The 17,414-nt window shown below is 37.3% G+C and overlaps 1 protein-coding gene across 9 annotated transcripts in view; it reads left to right on the top strand.

Annotated features, from left to right (window-relative positions):
* Window positions 1–679: 679 nt before the first annotated feature.
* Window positions 680–17,414, top strand: part of LOC105060898 (protein FATTY ACID EXPORT 1, chloroplastic) — a 22,127-nt gene continuing 5,392 nt past the window's right edge. Inside the window, exons 1-7 of one of the 9 annotated variants that reach the window (XM_073247690.1) lie at window positions 680–896; window positions 1,540–1,665; window positions 8,411–8,515; window positions 10,663–10,806; window positions 10,899–11,017; window positions 11,123–11,173; window positions 15,250–15,487. In XM_073247690.1, the coding sequence (XP_073103791.1) occupies window positions 10,952–11,017; window positions 11,123–11,173; window positions 15,250–15,487 (355 nt within the window). In that variant the 5' untranslated portion in view covers window positions 680–896; window positions 1,540–1,665; window positions 8,411–8,515; window positions 10,663–10,806; window positions 10,899–10,951. Of the gene's footprint in view, window positions 897–1,539; window positions 1,666–7,432; window positions 7,548–8,410; window positions 8,516–10,662; window positions 10,807–10,898; window positions 11,018–11,122; window positions 11,174–15,249; window positions 15,488–17,414 lie in introns of all 9 variants that reach the window. The other 8 variants (XM_073247695.1, XM_073247693.1, XM_073247694.1 and 5 more) reach the window with 8 other exon arrangements.

The raw sequence follows: 17,414 nt of genomic DNA, 5'->3' as shown, positions 1-17,414 counted from the left end.
AGTACTTCCTTGAGTCCACAGTGAGCATGTCCCCCACTAACATGGATATGTACAATATCCATGTTAAAAAACTAGGTTAAATCTCATTTAAAGACAAATAAAGAGTTATAATATGCAGGAAAAATGAAAGCATGCAGACATAAAAAATTATAAAATTAAAATTATAGACTCTAACTTTAAGAAAAATAATAAAATAAATGAAAATAACTCACCAATGGAGGAGTCTCTCTTGTCGATCATCCGAAACAACTCACGGTGAAAATCTTAAGAAAAAAGATCGACTATTTCTAGAGAAATAAGAGAGAAAGCGATCTTTGAAAGTGACGGATCAACGTTCGAAGGAAAAATGAGGGATGGTTTGATCGAAGGAGAAAAGAAAAATATACATTACATGTGGAGGGTCTGTTTAACTAAATGGTTCACATCAGTATACAAGTGATCGTCGAATTGACAAGTAGGATCCAAATGGCTAATTTTTTGCCATACAAAACTGACGGCGAATAGAAATACAATTTTTCTCATCGAAAGATTAAATTATAAAATTTTGAAAAATGCAGGTTGATATTGTTGAAATCGAAAATGTAGGTATCTGCAATTCATCATAAAATGTGATGGATTATTTACTTTTTATTTTCAAAAAAAAATTCAAACCTCACGCGCTATGCACGTGAGGCAAGGAGAAGGAAGACTCCCGATGGGAGTCTTCTTCCTCTTCTCCGATTCCGATTTGGAAGGGGGAACTTTGGGGCTTAGGTTTTCATCTATAAAAAGGCTTCTCCTCCCTCTATTCACCAAATCCCAAAACTTCGTTCATCGCCGGCGAGGATGCTTTGATTTCTTTTGGATTCCATCGACGTCCGTCGGCTAATCACCGTCGATCTCTCACCGAAAAGAAGGTAAGAACGCCCCCCCCCATAGTCTCCTTCCCTCTTTCTCTCCGTCCGGTGGCCTGCATCGCCATCTGAGACAGCGCCGGCAAGTCGCCGGATTTCTCTGGATCCAAGCCTCCCCTAATTTTTGTCCCTTTTCTTTCCTCTCGTCGGACCGGCTGTAGTCGCTGGATGCGGCCTTGCCGTTGTCACTGAGGTTGGAGCCATCACCGTCGGTTCCGAGGGTTTGCCGCTCGTTGGGGGTCGCCACCATGGGAGATGGCCGGCCTCCAAACTTTCTCTTCCCCTGTTTCAACGATGAAGAAAACAAGAAAGAGAAGAAGAAAAAGAAAAAAAAAAAAAAAAAGAGGAGAAGGAAAAAGAAAAGAAAAAAAAGGAAAAGGGAAAGAAAAAGAAAGGAAAAGAAGAGAGAGAGTTTCTCTCTCCACTATCTCTCTTTACCAGTTTCTCTCCCTATTTTCTCTCTCTAATTTTTCTCTCTAGATTTCTTCTCTTCGTGATTATCTCGCTCTAGAATCTTTTGAACCAGTGGAGGGTTCAGATACTCAGACAAATCTAGATCTTAGTTGATCCTAGGAGAGGTCCTGGACTTATGACGTTTACGAGTATGTTCATAATTTTTCGGTCCTTAATCGCATATGATTTTTAGGTTTGTTCGTGATTATGTAAAGATGCAACTGATTATACAAGAAGATGTCAAGCAAAACATCTTGATTCTGAGTTCGTAGATCAAGGAATTCACTGATTATTGTGTTTGAGTCAATCATTGATAGAGGTAAGAATTCTTGAACATTATTCTTCTATTTATATAAAATCTATTTTGTGCATCAGTGGTTTCAATTCATAAATTTTGATAGTGATATATTATATACTTAGTTGTGAAGTACATATTTATGACTTGTGCGATGTTATTTATTACATATCACTGATACTGAGTTGGATGGATTTTGATAATCATGTGCATCGAGTTTTGTAAAAGAATGTGATCTTAAATTACAATACCTAACAAGCTTGAAATTGAGTTGTATGATTGTATGTAGGGTTATAGTACTTTGAGCTAGCCATGTTGTTGATGTCCTGCCATAGACTGAAAATGTGATTGTGGTAGTCCACAGGACTAGCCACGATTGATGCCTTGCCACAAGTTGGAAACATAGCTGTGGTAGTTTAAAGTTGAACACCCTTGGTCCCCCAGACTAGCCACTGTTAATGCTTTGCCGTGGACTATAAACATGGTTGTGGTAGTTGGGGTTTGAGCACTTGTGGTCCTTTTGACTACCCACGGATGGTGCCCTGCCATGGGCTGTAAACATGGTTGTGGTAGTCCACAGGACTAGTCATGATGTTAGTGCCTTGCCATGGGCTGGAATGTGGCTGTGGTAGTCCAGAGCCGAGCACTTGGGTATGATCGGATCTGATGTGTGTTTTCTTGAGATAATTTAAGATGTGATTTATTGTGCAAAAAGATATATATTTGTTATGCATATTTTATGAATCATGGTATCTTTTGGTATAAGATTGATATGAGTAATAATCATTGTTATTTTTTCATTTATTATAATTATATTGGTGTTGGTATGTGGGAATTTTTACTAGACTATAAAGCTCACCCCCCTCTGTTTCTCTTTTTTCTTTTTAGAGATGCAAAATGCTCATAATTGATTATAGTTTGGATTCGTGGATGAGCGGATGAATAGATAGAGTATCAATGATATTTGATCAGATGATTGAAGGAATTAAATTTTATAATTATGCAAGTTTTATCAGTTGTTATAAAAATTAGATGGTTATGGATGTTGAGATTGTAAGAAATTCTTTAGGCCTTGTATATTCTTTAAGACTTACCCTAAAGAGTGTGCGACCATCGCGTGCCCAACCTGGGTGCTGGATTCGGAGCGTGACAAAATGGTATCAGAGCTTAGGTTTAAGATCGCTAGGGACTGTGACATAAGTGATATTAAAACTTTGGATTGTGATCAATAGTGTGACAGAGTGATATCGGAGCTTAAGGTTATGATCTTTAGGGATGGTGAGTTTAAGGATATTTGAGCATAAGATTTTCATCACTAAGAATGTGATAGAATAGTATCAGAAACTTAAGGTTATGATTAATATGGATTGTGATAGAGGTGATTCATAGGGTTTGAATTTTGATGGATAATTTATATCTCGATTATAAGTTAAGAGATTGAAAAACTTATGATCTTATTGTTTTGGAAGTTTATAGCAAACTCGAAATATTCGATGGATTAAATCAAAGTGTGCAGCAAAAGCATGGTGGTTTAGATCATTTAAAATTGATTGAAAAGTTTGGTTTTAATTTTGAAAGATGTTATGCAAAAGGATTGGAATTTCATTTTAAGTGAAGAAAGTTACCCAGTAGATCAAGTATAAGATAAGAATTTGGTGCCCTTAAGCTTTTAGCTTTGCAGTATACTAATTTCAAGGATGAAATTATTTTAAGAAGGGAAGAATGTAATAATCCGGTCCTTAATCATATCGAACATTCTCTGCACAAATCTCAAAGCATTGAAAGCAAAAAAAAAATTCAAACCTCACGTGCTATGCACGTGAGGCAAGGAGAAGGAAGACTCCCGATGGGAGCCTTCTTCCTCTTCTCCGATACCGATTGGAAAGAGAGAACTTTGGGGCTGAGCTTTTGATTTATAAAAAGGCTTTCTTTTATTCACCACATCCCAAAACTTCGTTCATCACCGACGAGGATGCTTTGATTTCTCTTGGATTCCATCGACGTCCGTCGACGTCCGTCGGCTAATCACCGTCGTTCTCTTATCGAAAAGAAGGTAAGAAACCCCCCCATAGTCTCCTTTCCTCTTTCTCTCCATCCGATGGCCTGCATCGCCATTTGAGACAGCATCGCCAAGTCATCGGATTTCTCTGAATCCAAGCCTCCCCTAATTTTTTTCCCTTTTCTTTCTTGTCGGACTGACTGTAGTCGCTGGATGCGGCCTTGTCGTGGTCATTGAGGTTGGAGTCATCATCGTCGATTCTGAGGATTTGCCGTTTGTTAGGGGTCGCCACCATGGGAGATGGCCGGCCTCCAAACTTTCCCTTCCCCTATTTCAATGAAGAAGAAAACAAGAAAGAGGAGAAGAAAAAGAAAAAAAAAGAGAAGGAAAAGGAAAAGAAAAAAAAAAGAAAAGGGAAAAGAAAAAGAAAGGAAAAGAAAGGAAAAAAAAAGAAAGAAAAAGAGAGAGTTTCTCTTTTCCCTCTCTCCTCTCTCCTCTTTTTATTCTCTCTCCACTTTCTCTCTTTACTAGTTTTTCTCCCTATTTTCTCTCTTTAATTTCTCTCTCTAAATTTCTTCTCTTTTCATGATTTTCTCTCTCTAGAATCTTTTGGACCAGTGGAGGGTCTAGATATTTAGACAAATTTAGATCTTGATTGATCCTAGGAGAGATCTTAAATTTATGACGTTTATGGATACATTCATAATTTTTCTATCCTTAATCGTATATGATTTTTAGGTTTGTTCGTAATTATGTAAAGATGCAACTGATTGTACAAGAAGATGTCAAGCAGAACATCTTGATTATGAGTTCATAGATCAAGGAGTTCATCGATTATTGTGTTTGAGTCAATCACGGATAGAGATAAAAAATTTCGGACATTATTCATCTATTTATATAAAATCTATTTTGTGCATCAATGGTTTCGATTCATGAATTTTGATAGTGATGTTATATACTTAGTTGTGAAGTACATATTTATGACTTGTGTGATGTTATTTATTACATATCACTGATACCGAGTTGGATGGATTTTGATAATCATGTGCATCGAGTTTTATAAAAAAATGTGATCTTGAATTACAATACCTAACAAGCTTGAAATTGAGTTTTATGACTGTATGTGGGGTTGTGGTGCTCCACAGGACTAGCCACGGTTGATGCTTTGCCACGAACTGAAAATATGGCTGTGGTGGTTCAAAGTTGAGCACCCGTGGTCCCCCAGACTAGCCATTGTTAGTGCCTTGCTATGGGCTATAAACATGATTGTGGTAGTTGGGTTTTGAGCACTTGTCGTCCTTTGGACTAACCACGGATGGTGCCCTGCCACGGGTTGTAAACGTGGTTGTGGTAGTCCACAGGACTAGCCACGGTGTTAGTGCCTTGCCACGGGCTAGAATGTGGCTATGGTAGTCCAGAGCTGGGCACCTGGGTATGATTGGATCCGATGTGTGTGTTATATTAAGATAATTATAAGATGTGATTTATTGCGCAAAAAGACATATATTTGCTATGCATATTTTATGAATCATGGTATCTTTTGGCATGAGATTGATATGAGTAATAATCATTGTTATTTTTTCATTTATTATCATTACATTGATGTTGGTATATGAAAATTCTTACTGAGCTATAAAGCTCACCCCTCTCTGTTTCTCTTTTTTCTTCTCAAAGATGCAGGATGCTTGTAATTGGTTATAGTTTGGATTCATGGGTGAGTAGATGAATAGATAGAGTATCAATGATACTTGATCAGATGATTGAAAGAATTGAATTTTATAATTATGCAAGTTTTATAAATTAGATGGTTATGGATGTTGAGATTATAAGAAATTCTTTAGGCCTTGCATATTTTTTAGGATTTATCTTAAGGAGTGTGCGGCCATTGCGTGCCCGACCTAAGTGTCGGGTTCAGGGCATGATAGAGCTAGCCTAGAATCAGGTCCAAATTAGACCTGTGGCCCAACCCTTTATAGGTTAAAGTGATCTGACCCACTAGGGTTCTCTCCACCTAGTCTCGATTATGGAGCATTGCAAGTCCTCAAAGGTGGGAGAAGCCCTAGAGGAGAAATCCTACTTCCACCAATATGTCATGCCCTCCATATGTAGTCAGTTACTATTATAACGACCCAGGACCTCACTGAAAAAGGCCAATCAAAAAAAATATTTAGTTTCTTTGGTCCTAAATTAGTGTCCAAGTTCTACTCATTGCATAGTACCATAAATCCATTTAAATGCGAACTATAATTTCCCATGGTCCACATAGATCATGGGCTAGTTTGTTCTGATATTATTCATAATAACTTAGAACCTCATCTTAAAAACCTAGTTTGAAGGTATTATTTTGTAATAACTCGGCCCATTTGAACCCTGGACCAAGCCCAAACCATCAAAGCCCATATGAAAAAAAAAAAATCTAGAAGAAGACTCCCGTTGGAGTCTTCTTCTTTCCCATGTCCGATCAGGAAAAGGACTCCTAGGGCCACTAGGAACCCTAGGAAGATCTCTATAAAATCTCTCTTTTCTCCTCCATGACTAGCCATGACGAGCACCGGATTTCTCTTCTTATTTTTCTCTCAAATTTTTTGTTGAAGCTGCGGATGTCCTCATCGTGTTCGTCTCAAATTCTCGTCGGAGACCTCATCGGAGTCGGAGGTAAGCCCCGGTCCTCCTTTCTCTCTTCCTTCCCCTCCTTCCCATGGCTTCGTCGACCCTCACTGACCGTCGGGATCGTCGAAAAGTCCATGAAAAGGTGAACCCCTATTTTGCTCTGTTTGGCCGAACCCTTTTCCTCCTCTTTTCCGACCACCAGCGCCACCGTCTGCGGTGTCTCACCCATAGGATAGGACTTCATCTCTCTATCCCTCTTCTCTGAGGATCTTGGCCGTCGATGACCGGCCAATGACCAGAAAACAAAAGAAAAAGCGGTGGTCCCCTGTTTTTTCGATCTCTTCTTGATTTCTCACCGGCCGAATCTTGTCGCCGGCCATCTTTGGCTCCACCGCTGCCTCCATCTGCTGTCGGACATCCGGTCATGCCGCCGCCCTTCGTCGGAGCCAAGCCACTGAGCCTCCCCTCGGTCCGTCCTCTGTTCGGTTGGGAAGAGAAAGAAGAAGAAGAAAAGAAAAGAAAAGGAAAAAGAAAAAGAAAAAGAAAAAGAAAAAAAAGGGGAAAAGAAAAAGAAAAAGAGAAAGAGAAAAAGAAAAAAATAAAAAAAAATAGAAAAAAAAGAAGGAAAGAGAGAATTTCCTCTCTCCTTTCTCTCTCTTTCCTCTCCCCTCTCTCTACCTTTCTCTCTCTGGTTTCTCTCTCTAGATTCTCTCTCTATTTTTCTCTCTGGACCTTTTTTTCTCTCTTTATGGATTTTGTCTCTCTAGGGTCATTCTCTCTCTTTAGTCACATCATGGACTCTAGGATAAACTTGAGATGAAAATATGATGATCTGAGTTGCTTCAAAATTCGTGCAGTAGATTGAATCTCGATCCGATCCCTATTCGAAATTTATAACATCGATCATAGTTGATCCATAATGAGTCATCCTGATAGGACCTCTGATGATCTCGATCATGATTGCTTCATTTGGAGGGTATGGAGATTCTCTCTCCACTTTCTCTGTCTAAAATTTTCTCTCTCTTCATAGATTTTTTCTCTTTAGAAGTCTTATGGATTAATGGAGGGTCTAGATACTCAGAGAAATCTTAATTTTGGTTAATCCTAGGAGAGATCCTAGATTTGTATTATTAGGATCGATTATTGGTAATTTTTTCATATATAATTTTCATATTTGATCAGGATTATGAAGCGATATGATTGTCTACATAAGATGTCGAGTGGAGTATTTTGTTTGCGAAATTCATAAATCAAAGAAGAATATTGATTTCTGTGCTTGGATCAGTCACCGATAAAAGTAAGAATCTCTGTACATGATCACCATTATATATGCTATTTTGTCGTTGGTATTGTATCGTTGGTTTTGTGTTATTGAATTCGTGACCGATGATTTTGCTATGTTGAGACACTGTTATTTATTTATATAATTTTGAGCATGAGTATGTTATGTCAATACATATGTATCAATGATTGATGGCATGATTATATGGGTATGACATATTTGTTTTGATTACACTGCAAAATTTGAATTGATTAATGAAGTCAAAATATTATAATTTCATGAAAATAAAAAGAAAGAGATATATGGTTTGAACTAGCCTTGTCACGTGAAATAGTCTATTGGGAGCTTGTGCCTGGAATAGCCTGCTAGGAGCTTATGCCTGGGACAGCCCTCACAGGCTTACGTGTGGAAGAATTTGATTCGAGAAAAATCATGAACGATTTGATCCGAAAAAGATCATGAATGATTTGATCTGAGAAAGATCATGGCCACTTTGATCCGAGAAAGATCATGAATATTTCGATCCGAGAAAGATCACAAAAATCGATCCGATAAAAGATCGTCGCATGATCCTAGTAGTCCAAAACCAAAGCTAAAAAGAAAAGGATTAAAGATGATGTGATAATAGAAGACAAATGAAAGATAAGACATGAAACAATTATTGAACAAAAGTGCTTCACCTGTTAACATATGATGATGCATCTCTTTTGACAAGATAGATAATTTGTGGATGTTTGCATTATTTTGGACATTGGACATTCGGATTTTATATTTTATTGCTTATCCTTATTTTCAGATTATATTATTATATTAGTGTGATATAGGAATTCTTACTGGGCTGTAAAGCTCACACCCCATCATCTTTCTTTTCTTCTCAGAGTTACAGGATGCTCATGGTTGGCTATGATTTGGATTTGCGAGTGAGCGGATGCATAGATAGAAGGTCATTGATACTTGATCAGAAGATTGAAGGAATTTAAATTGTAATTATGCAAGTTTTACTAAATATTATTAGAATCAGATATTATGGGTGTTGAGGTTGTAATAAATTATTTTGGCGTTGCATATTCTTTAGGACTTGCTCTAAGGAGTGTGCGGCCATCACGTATCCGATCCGAGTGTTGGGTTCGGGGCATGACATATTTAGATTCTTTAGTCCTATATAAATATTCAAAATCTACTCGGTGTATAGCCAATGTAAGACTAAACAAACACTCACATCGGTCCTGATAGCCACTGAGAGAAAGAGGGGGGGAGTAGACCTATGACTCGCACCTCAGGTCCAAATGAGGGACAACTTTATGGACAAGTGAGAGACTTCATCAAACCTATCAGAGTTTGGTCTCCATTACTCCTTTGTGCTTTTTGCTCTTATCGGGCTATCAATATTCTTTTGACTTTAGTCTATAGAATGGACATGGTGGGTTTGTTGAAGTAGTTCCAAATTGTCTTCAATGAAGCTTGAGAAGGCAAAGGAGGAGGCCTTGTGGCAAGTGGCCGACGAGGAGAAGAGGTAGGAGAGGTTGTTGGTTGTTGGTTTTTGGTTGGAGATGGAGAAGGGAGGCATGAAGGAGGATTGGGGGTCAGAGGTTGAGGATGAAGTTGGAAGGGTTGTGGGAGGAGGTGATGTAACAATACTAATGGAGGGTTGGCAAGCTCCACTAGGTAAGCTTGTAAAGAGGACGATCACTAATATGGATGCGGACGTCGAGCTCTATTTTTTTTGCTTTCTCCTCTCGAATTCGATATTAAAAGCCTTAATTCTAACATCCGGAAGTGAGATTTGGGTAATATTATCGGAGACAATCAGGGATTCGGCCATGTCAGAGAAAGAAACTGAAATTGGGTCGGCGTTGCCTTCTAGCCCAAATGGGCTTAAATCAGGTTGGCCTAGTTGGGTTTCAAGTTAGACCGGCTCGGATGGCTTAGGTTGCATTTGGTAGCTGGCAATCTATCCGGATTGCCGGCAATTTAACATGGGCCCACCATATTACTACGTTTGGTATGTTTTTTAAGTGGCAATCTGGATTGTCTTGGCAATTCAGATTACCTCTTAGGAGGTAATCTGGATTACCTTAGGGAGAGGTGGCTATCCAGATTATCACATATTTGGTAATCTTGCAATATTTTTTTTGGATAAAAATATCCTCAAAAAATCCTATGATCTTCTTCCTTATGATGGGCAGTGGAAAGAGTGGGGGCCAAAATCGGTGCCTTCCTCTACAAATCTAGTTGGCGGTGGTCGGAAACCAGCTGATCAGTGGGTCGCTGTCGTAGCCCTCACCGAGAGATTGTGGGGGTAGTGCAAGCGGCCGGCAGGCGGTGTGGGTGGCCAGGGGGCAATGCGGGAGACCAAGGCGGTGGGGTGCGGGGGACCGGCGGCGCAGGTGAGGGTGGCTGTGCGGGTGGGTGAAGGCGATGATGGAGGTGGTTGCAGAGGGCATGGGGTGAGGGTTCCCCGAGGGGCCAGGGGATGTTGCAGGGGATGGCGCGGATGGCCGAGGGCAATGCCGCAGACGCGACTGTTGGGGGGCCGGGGGTGGAGCAGCTGGGGATTGGGGGGGTTCTAGCGTACAGGGGAAGGAGAAGGAAAGAAAAAAAATAAAAAATAATAATATAATATATTATATTATATCTTATAATATATAATATATTTTTATTCTTTTATTCTAAAAATTGAAAATTTTGTGCATGGGGTGTGATTTTTAATAAATTTGATTTAAAGATATTTTGAAAATTTGATGTTACATTATCAGTAATCTGATTGTCATACCAAACATGTCAATTAAGATTCTCAGTAATTTTACTGCAACATTATCTGCGTGTACCCAATACCATAATCAATATTACTGATAATCTATCCAGATTCCTGGTAATTCAGATCACCAGGTAATCCAGATTAAGGTTGCTTGGCAATGCACCAAACGCAACTTTAGATCAATATTTTGAATAAAAATATTTCAAGTCTAAGGCTGGCTGAAGTCTTAAAAAAAAATTTTGGACGAGTCAAAGATCTGACCTGGTCTGCCAAAAGAATATATTGAAATTTTGTAAATGGATTTTTGAATAATAATTCTATAAAAATTTCCTTATGGAATCATGGTCTTTTTCTCCATTTTTCTGGTTTCAGTTTTACTGGGTCTGCGGAGCGAGTTATCGTGGAAGCTACGACGGGTGGAGGCTCGAGATAGCGGATGGGGGCATGTGCAAAAGCCGTGATGGGCAGCGAGTAGCAAGAATAGCGTTGCTCTGCCATTGTTCGCAGCTCTTGCAGGTGATCTTATTGCTTTGGATTTGTCTGTTGATCAATCTTTAATTAAACTAGGTGTCTCTTTTTTTCTTAATTCCTCTCCGGGTTGCATCTAGGATCGCATTTCGGATTCAAATTTTGCGTTCTCTGTCGTTATTCTTGAGACTGAATGTCTTCGGCGGTGGTCCCCTTTACCCTCTCCTCCCCAGCAGCGGCCATCCGGGGAGACCCCAAGGTTTGGGTTTATGTTCTCGTACTCATCCCCTATTCCCATTTAATTTCATCGTCTCGACTTCCAGTCATTATTTGGCTACTCAAATTGGAGAATTATGTCATTTAGCAGAAGCTTGGAGTTGGAATGAAGGCTGGCAATCTTTTGTTTCGGCGGAAGGTAACATTTTATTTTCTGCTGCATAATAAGGGAGGACTATTAGGTGTTTCTTCTCTGGTTTTTGTTCTTAATGGTTAATTGAATTCTATATGTGCACCACTTTGTTGTTTGTTTTGGCTATTAATGATTGCTGAACCCTGAAGCTATATATTGCAGATTTCTTCTAGAATCTGAGAATAATCTGAACAAACAAATAGTGTTGTGGCAAGCGATGTCTGTCAAGACTAGAACTGTATTATACATTGTCAAAAGTGTTGGATCTCATAAGATTGTTCTTGATTTTTTTTTAAAACATTAAAGGAGATACACAGCATGACAAGTAAGAAGCATGGTTTAATTGTTATTTGAATGAATACTGAGTGACAAACCATAATATTAGAATGCCAGAGACTCACTTTTTAGGAATCATAGGCCCAGGCATTTCTTCTTCTTCTTCAACTCACAAGCACCATTTTGATTATTCTATGCAGCTTTGTGCTGCCATATAAGCGCACAAGATGCCTTAATTTGACATGAAAAAAAAAATATATAGACATGGAACTATGGACCAATGAAAAGGATACACAATATGTTGTCATTGTCGCCATCACATATAATTTCTGAAGAAACAATTTTTCTTCCTCATCCATCATCTGGAGTATCTTGATAATGAGTTTTCTCACACTCAAAATAAAAAATCCTAATTTTAAATATTATAAAAAAATAAGACATATTTTCCCCTTTCTAGTGCATACACAGTTCTTTATGAGGTAGAAGACTGTAGTAGAAAAGATCGGAAAAAGAAATTTGTCTCTAGATCACTCCAAAACAAGTAAATATTTTCTTTCCTCTTGAAAGTTGAAAACCCCTAGAGGATTGTTAATATTATGCATGGAAACTTAACACTGATAAAATAATTACTATAAAAATTAAAGAAATGAATGAATATAAAGACATGAGTACTTGGGCATCCTAATTGCTTAAAATGTAATAAAATTTTGTGAGCAAATGGTCAGACGGTCCATGATCCTGATCTTATGATCTCAGATTGGGAATTATGGTCCTGCCTATCTTCATCCAAGGATCCTATCTAGACCGCTAAGGATGCTATTGTTTGGACTATAATAAGATCCTGATGGTAGTGATAACAAGCATGAGTCTCAAATTGTTTTAAATTAGAGCAATGCTTTAAGGATTTTCTTCACCATATGATAGAAGAAATGCTGACAAATGAATGATGAAGTAAATTTGTTCTTCTCTTCAAGAACATAAGCTTAAGGAATATGATGTGGTAGAAGTTAAAAGGCATAAAATACCAAGCTTCTGTGTAGTTAGATCATGTAGGAATAAGTCTTAAGTTAGCGATCAGTAGCCAAGCTATCAATATGCAGAGTTCAGACAAGGATTGAAGACTTGATTTTTGTCTTGTAGAATAGGTTTCTTTTTCCTTGTTTTGTTTTGCTTTACTTTTGTAGCTTTGCCTCTGATTTTGGTTCTGAAAATTAAAAAGCAATTCATGAAAGTTTAAAAAAAAAATTGAAAATAAAACATTATTGTATAATATATAGTATTGCTCAGTCTTCAGATGCATATTTCAGTGATTTGGGCCACAAATACCACAAACCATAAGTATTTAAGTTGGAAGCAAAGAAACATATTTTTATAATCTAGTGAATCCAGCTATGCTTTTTTTCTTTTTTAAGGAGAACATAGATCATTAAAATTAAATATTTATGAAATTTTAGATTCAGTTCGATTATCTTCATGCTTAAATCTTTAGTTAAGATTTATTATCATAAATCATTAAGATTCCTCATATCTCAGAAGGGTGATCTTTTCCTTGACAATGCTGAAGCCAAAACACCTGCTTCTTCCATTTTTCTCGAAGCTTATAAAATCCATTTCTGCTCCTGAGAAATTGCTTCTTCAAGGTTAGATTTATCACCTTTAAGTAAGCTCCCTCTCATTACTCAAAGAGACCAAAAATTAATCAAAAGAATGACGTTACTTGAATACACATAAAGAAATTACTAATAACCCAAGATAAATTTTGAATGTCCACTTATCCAATAGATGGTCCCAAAGTTGATTTCTTTGATTTTTCATTCAGTATTTTGTTGTCACTGTTTAGAGCAGTCTGTTTGGGCCAAAAACTAGTGGGACCACCAAAGCCACTAAATTTGATGTAGTCTTGGATTGAATTTGGCCTTGTAACTGAGATTATCTATGCACTATGGAATTAGTATTGATAATTTATACCTAAAGGACCTTTCATTACATATGAGAATTTGTGACATGCAATGGTAGTCCATGTAGCAAATATCATGGTCTAGACTTCTAAAGCCACCATTATCTTGTTTATATATAAATAGTACCTAAAATAGCTATGTCAATCATATCTTGTTGGGTCACGTTATAATCATGATTATTTAGAAGTAATGAATGCTTTCAACTAAGGTCCACTGAACTAATACTGGGTGCTGTATCGATACAGTACAGTATCGGTTTAGTAATGTATGATTAGGGGTGTGCTGTCAGTTTATGATCAATCTTCCAACCGAACCGGCTTGAATCAGTTTCCTAAAACTGAAACCGGGTCGTGGGCTATTGGGCTAAACTGGGTAATGTATGACCACATGGAAATATAGGGTCAAGCCGATCCAAAAAAATTGGTTTAGTTTGGTTCGGTTTCTCAGGTTATGGGCTATTGGGCTTCTCTCAAATGGGCAGTTTATGAAATAGGCGAAATGAACTACTATCTATTTTAAGTACTAATCATGCTAAATGGGCAGCTTATGGGATGGGTTAAATGGGCAGCTAATGGATGGGCTAAGAGGGATAGGACTACAACTTCCTTTGAGACAATGGGACAGCTTATGGTTTATCATTTATCTGTGTATATATATGGGTCGGTTCTGTTTAAATTAGGTTTTTCAAAATTTAAACTGAAACCAAATCATTTTTTGCGATTTCTAATATTTTTAAACCGAATCTGAACCAAATCTGAAAAAATCCGATCTAAAACGAACCAAATTAGCAGTTCGAATCGGTTTTGTTATTTAACTGGTTTGGTTGCACACCCCTACGTGTGACACATAGTATGGTATGTCATACTGGTCATCTAAGTAGTACATCATTTTTTTTTCATTATTTTCAATCTATTTTTTTAAGTATTATTTTAATTATTACGGCCGTTTAATTTAGGATTTTGATTTTGAAATTTTTTTTTTGATATCTTTTGTGTTATCAAATGGACTTGAAATACAATTAAAGTACTTATACTTGAATAGACATATAATATAAAAATGGACTTAAAGTACAAAGTATGTACCTACACCTAAAATTTGTGGTGTATCTATGTCCCTTGTAGACATTGGGATTGTCTCAAACTAAAAGTTGCTTTTCTAAATGGATAGTCTTGGTAGAATTGAAACAGATATGACTTGACCTAAATAGATTAACATCAGATAGCTAAGAAAGTTCATTCTTTCCCTATTCTAATGAAAAATTTGACCTACTAACATGCGCATGAGAGACAGAGAGAGAGAGGGAGGGAGAGGGGGGGGGGGGGGGGAGAGAGAGAGAGAGACTCGCTTTCTAATCCCTTTACTTGTGTCCTATCTCCATAAACACCTCTCTTTTCCCTTCTTCTCTACAATATCTGGAAGATGTGAAACCATTCATCTACTTGTGCCCATCTGAGTAAAGGTTGATGTAGATGCACTTGTTAAATATATTCAACTGCTCAGCTCAAGAAGTTGAATCGGTGGAGCTTGGGTCATAATTTCAAGGTGGATTTTCATGTTGAGCGGTCCTCAATTGTCTGAGCTGGATGGGATATAGTTGTGGGAACAGGCTGAACAAAGGAACAATGAATATTGTATTGGCCGCAATAAGAAGGGTCATTAAGATTTGAGTTGTAGCTTACTTTGAAAATGGATTTGAGCACCATAATTTGGCAATTCTTTCTCTTAAGGTGTAGCCTTTTCTAATTTTAGTTATTTCTTTTTTTTTTTCAATATACTTTATATGTTCAAATATCCTGATTTAATTGTATGGCTGTGCTTACTGTATTTTTTTTCCTTTCCAATTTGCAGCTGTCAATATTTATGGGCCTTACTGGAAGTAGTATACAAACTTCTGGTTTTGAGGTCAAGACTGCTGCGAAATATAGTAAGGATGAGCAAGAGCAACTTAACCAGGAGCCACCGAATCCATATCCAACTGAGGAACTGGTTGAAAGACCAGATATGGACATGCATATGCAAAAGGAAGGATCGCTCCCACCAAAAAAGAGTGCAAAAATACATGACTTTTGTTTGGGCATCCCTTATGGTAAGTCTCTAAGTTGTAATGAAAGTAAAATTTTTCTGCATCATGTTTTGAAGTGATAAGCTGATGACACTCCTAATTTAGTGGGAGTTGCAGGGTGTACTTTAAGTTCTTGGTTTTCTGTGTTAATTTTTAACTAATACATGTCCAGTTGATTCATCATGAAGACATCAAGCATTTACCTTGTGATAATTGTGAAGATTATTGACTACCTATGCCTTGGGAATCCTAAAACCTTTTCCAAGAACTAGGACAAGTGGAAGCCTGGCCGAATATCAAATTGAGGGCACAACTGAACTAGGTCTCCTGTATCAACACAAAAGACTTTAGCAACTCTGCCAATTGACACCTTCTTGAATCCTAATACCTTTAGTTTGTTTTCAAATTTTATTTAATAGTATTTTGCACCATATAGGAATCTCTCTCTCTCTCTCCTCTTCCTGTAATTAGGTGATGCAAAGTGCATATTCTAAAATTAGTTGAATGATGGCTTTGTCATTCTACTTGTTTGCAGTTCTTTCTCAGTTATTCTGTGGAAACTTGTGCAAATTTTTGCCTCAACATGTAAAGTTGTTGCAATTAGTCATATACCGAAGTACAAGATTTGTAAAACTGAACCTCGAGCAGTGAAAACATAAAGGACCTTGAGTCCTCTAACTTGTTGCAGTGAAGCCATTCTTCAATATGATTTGTCTCTCAGATGTTTATAGACTTGTTAGTTGGTAACTTGTGTTACTTGGACACTCACATCCAGCCCCAAAAATCTGTATCAGCAGCATATCCAAATCAGATATGTGTTGGTCATTTGGATACTTATAATGTTCTGGTTGCAGTTTGTGGACATTGGTGGAGAGTTAGACTCTTCCAACAATGAGTTTAGCCCTCCAATTTGACATTATAAATGAGCATTTGCTTTTTTTTTAGATATTGGTCAAGGATATTGAAATAACTTTATCAAATCTTATTTTTCTTATATCCTTTAAGTGCGAGGTTTGCATGATAAACATGCATGTTAAAGATCAAATAATATCTTTTTAATATTTTCTTTTAATGTTTAAATGAATGATACTTAAAGGTATAAATATATAATTAGTTAAATTATTGCCCTACATATCCTTGTATCTTCTTTTTCTCCTCTTGCTAAGTCAGACACTTGCATATGCATCTAAGTCTGATTCTAACATTAGTTGGGCCTTCATTTGGTTCAGTTTAAACCTTTCTAGTTGTTAACGTTTGTTCAAATTATCCATATAAAAGCATCATGTTTTAAATTATTTTTAAGCTTTTTTAAATTTTTTTTTATTTCTTTTCCTTAGGATGAAAGCAGTCCATTTTATACTGCTTCCTTCTTTAAATTTAGAGCTTTATGCACTGTTCCCATTCAGTGAAAGGAATAAGGATTATGTGCTGGTGATTTAATTAACATGTATGATGCAGCCTTACTCGATAGTCTGCATCCCAATCTTCAATGGCAGTTCTGGTGATTGAGTACTAGGTTATAAGTATAGTACATTTGAACTGGCTACTCTTCTCTTGCTGAAAAGATTGAGCTTCTTTTCTTGTGGCACATCTTCTGAACATGTCATATTCCTTTATACTAGCTACTCAGATGTTCTTTCCATTTGGTTGGATGTTGCCTTTTCCATGACCAACTGAAATAGGATAATCTATCACTTGCAAACATTAGATCTCTGCATTCTTCTGTATATCCCGTCTAAATGGTACTGCTAAAATTACATAGTCCCAATGAATGGGTTTAGGAGTCTTGTGTTTTGTAATATAACTTATAGGAGCACCTTTATATAAATCATTTATAAGGCAAGATTTGATATTTTTTGCTTTCTCCTAAAAAAACCATATTCACCTCTCATTAGTCATGAATTATTATTTTGTTATGGAGATGGACTGTCCTTTCTCTTTAATTCACATT

Source organism: Elaeis guineensis, chromosome 13 (genome assembly GCF_000442705.2).
Source record: "Elaeis guineensis isolate ETL-2024a chromosome 13, EG11, whole genome shotgun sequence".
NCBI classification, from domain to species: Eukaryota; Viridiplantae; Streptophyta; class Magnoliopsida; order Arecales; family Arecaceae; genus Elaeis; species Elaeis guineensis.
The sequence above is the reverse complement of the archived record's forward strand: the minus strand, read 5'-3'. Positions and strand labels throughout refer to the sequence as shown.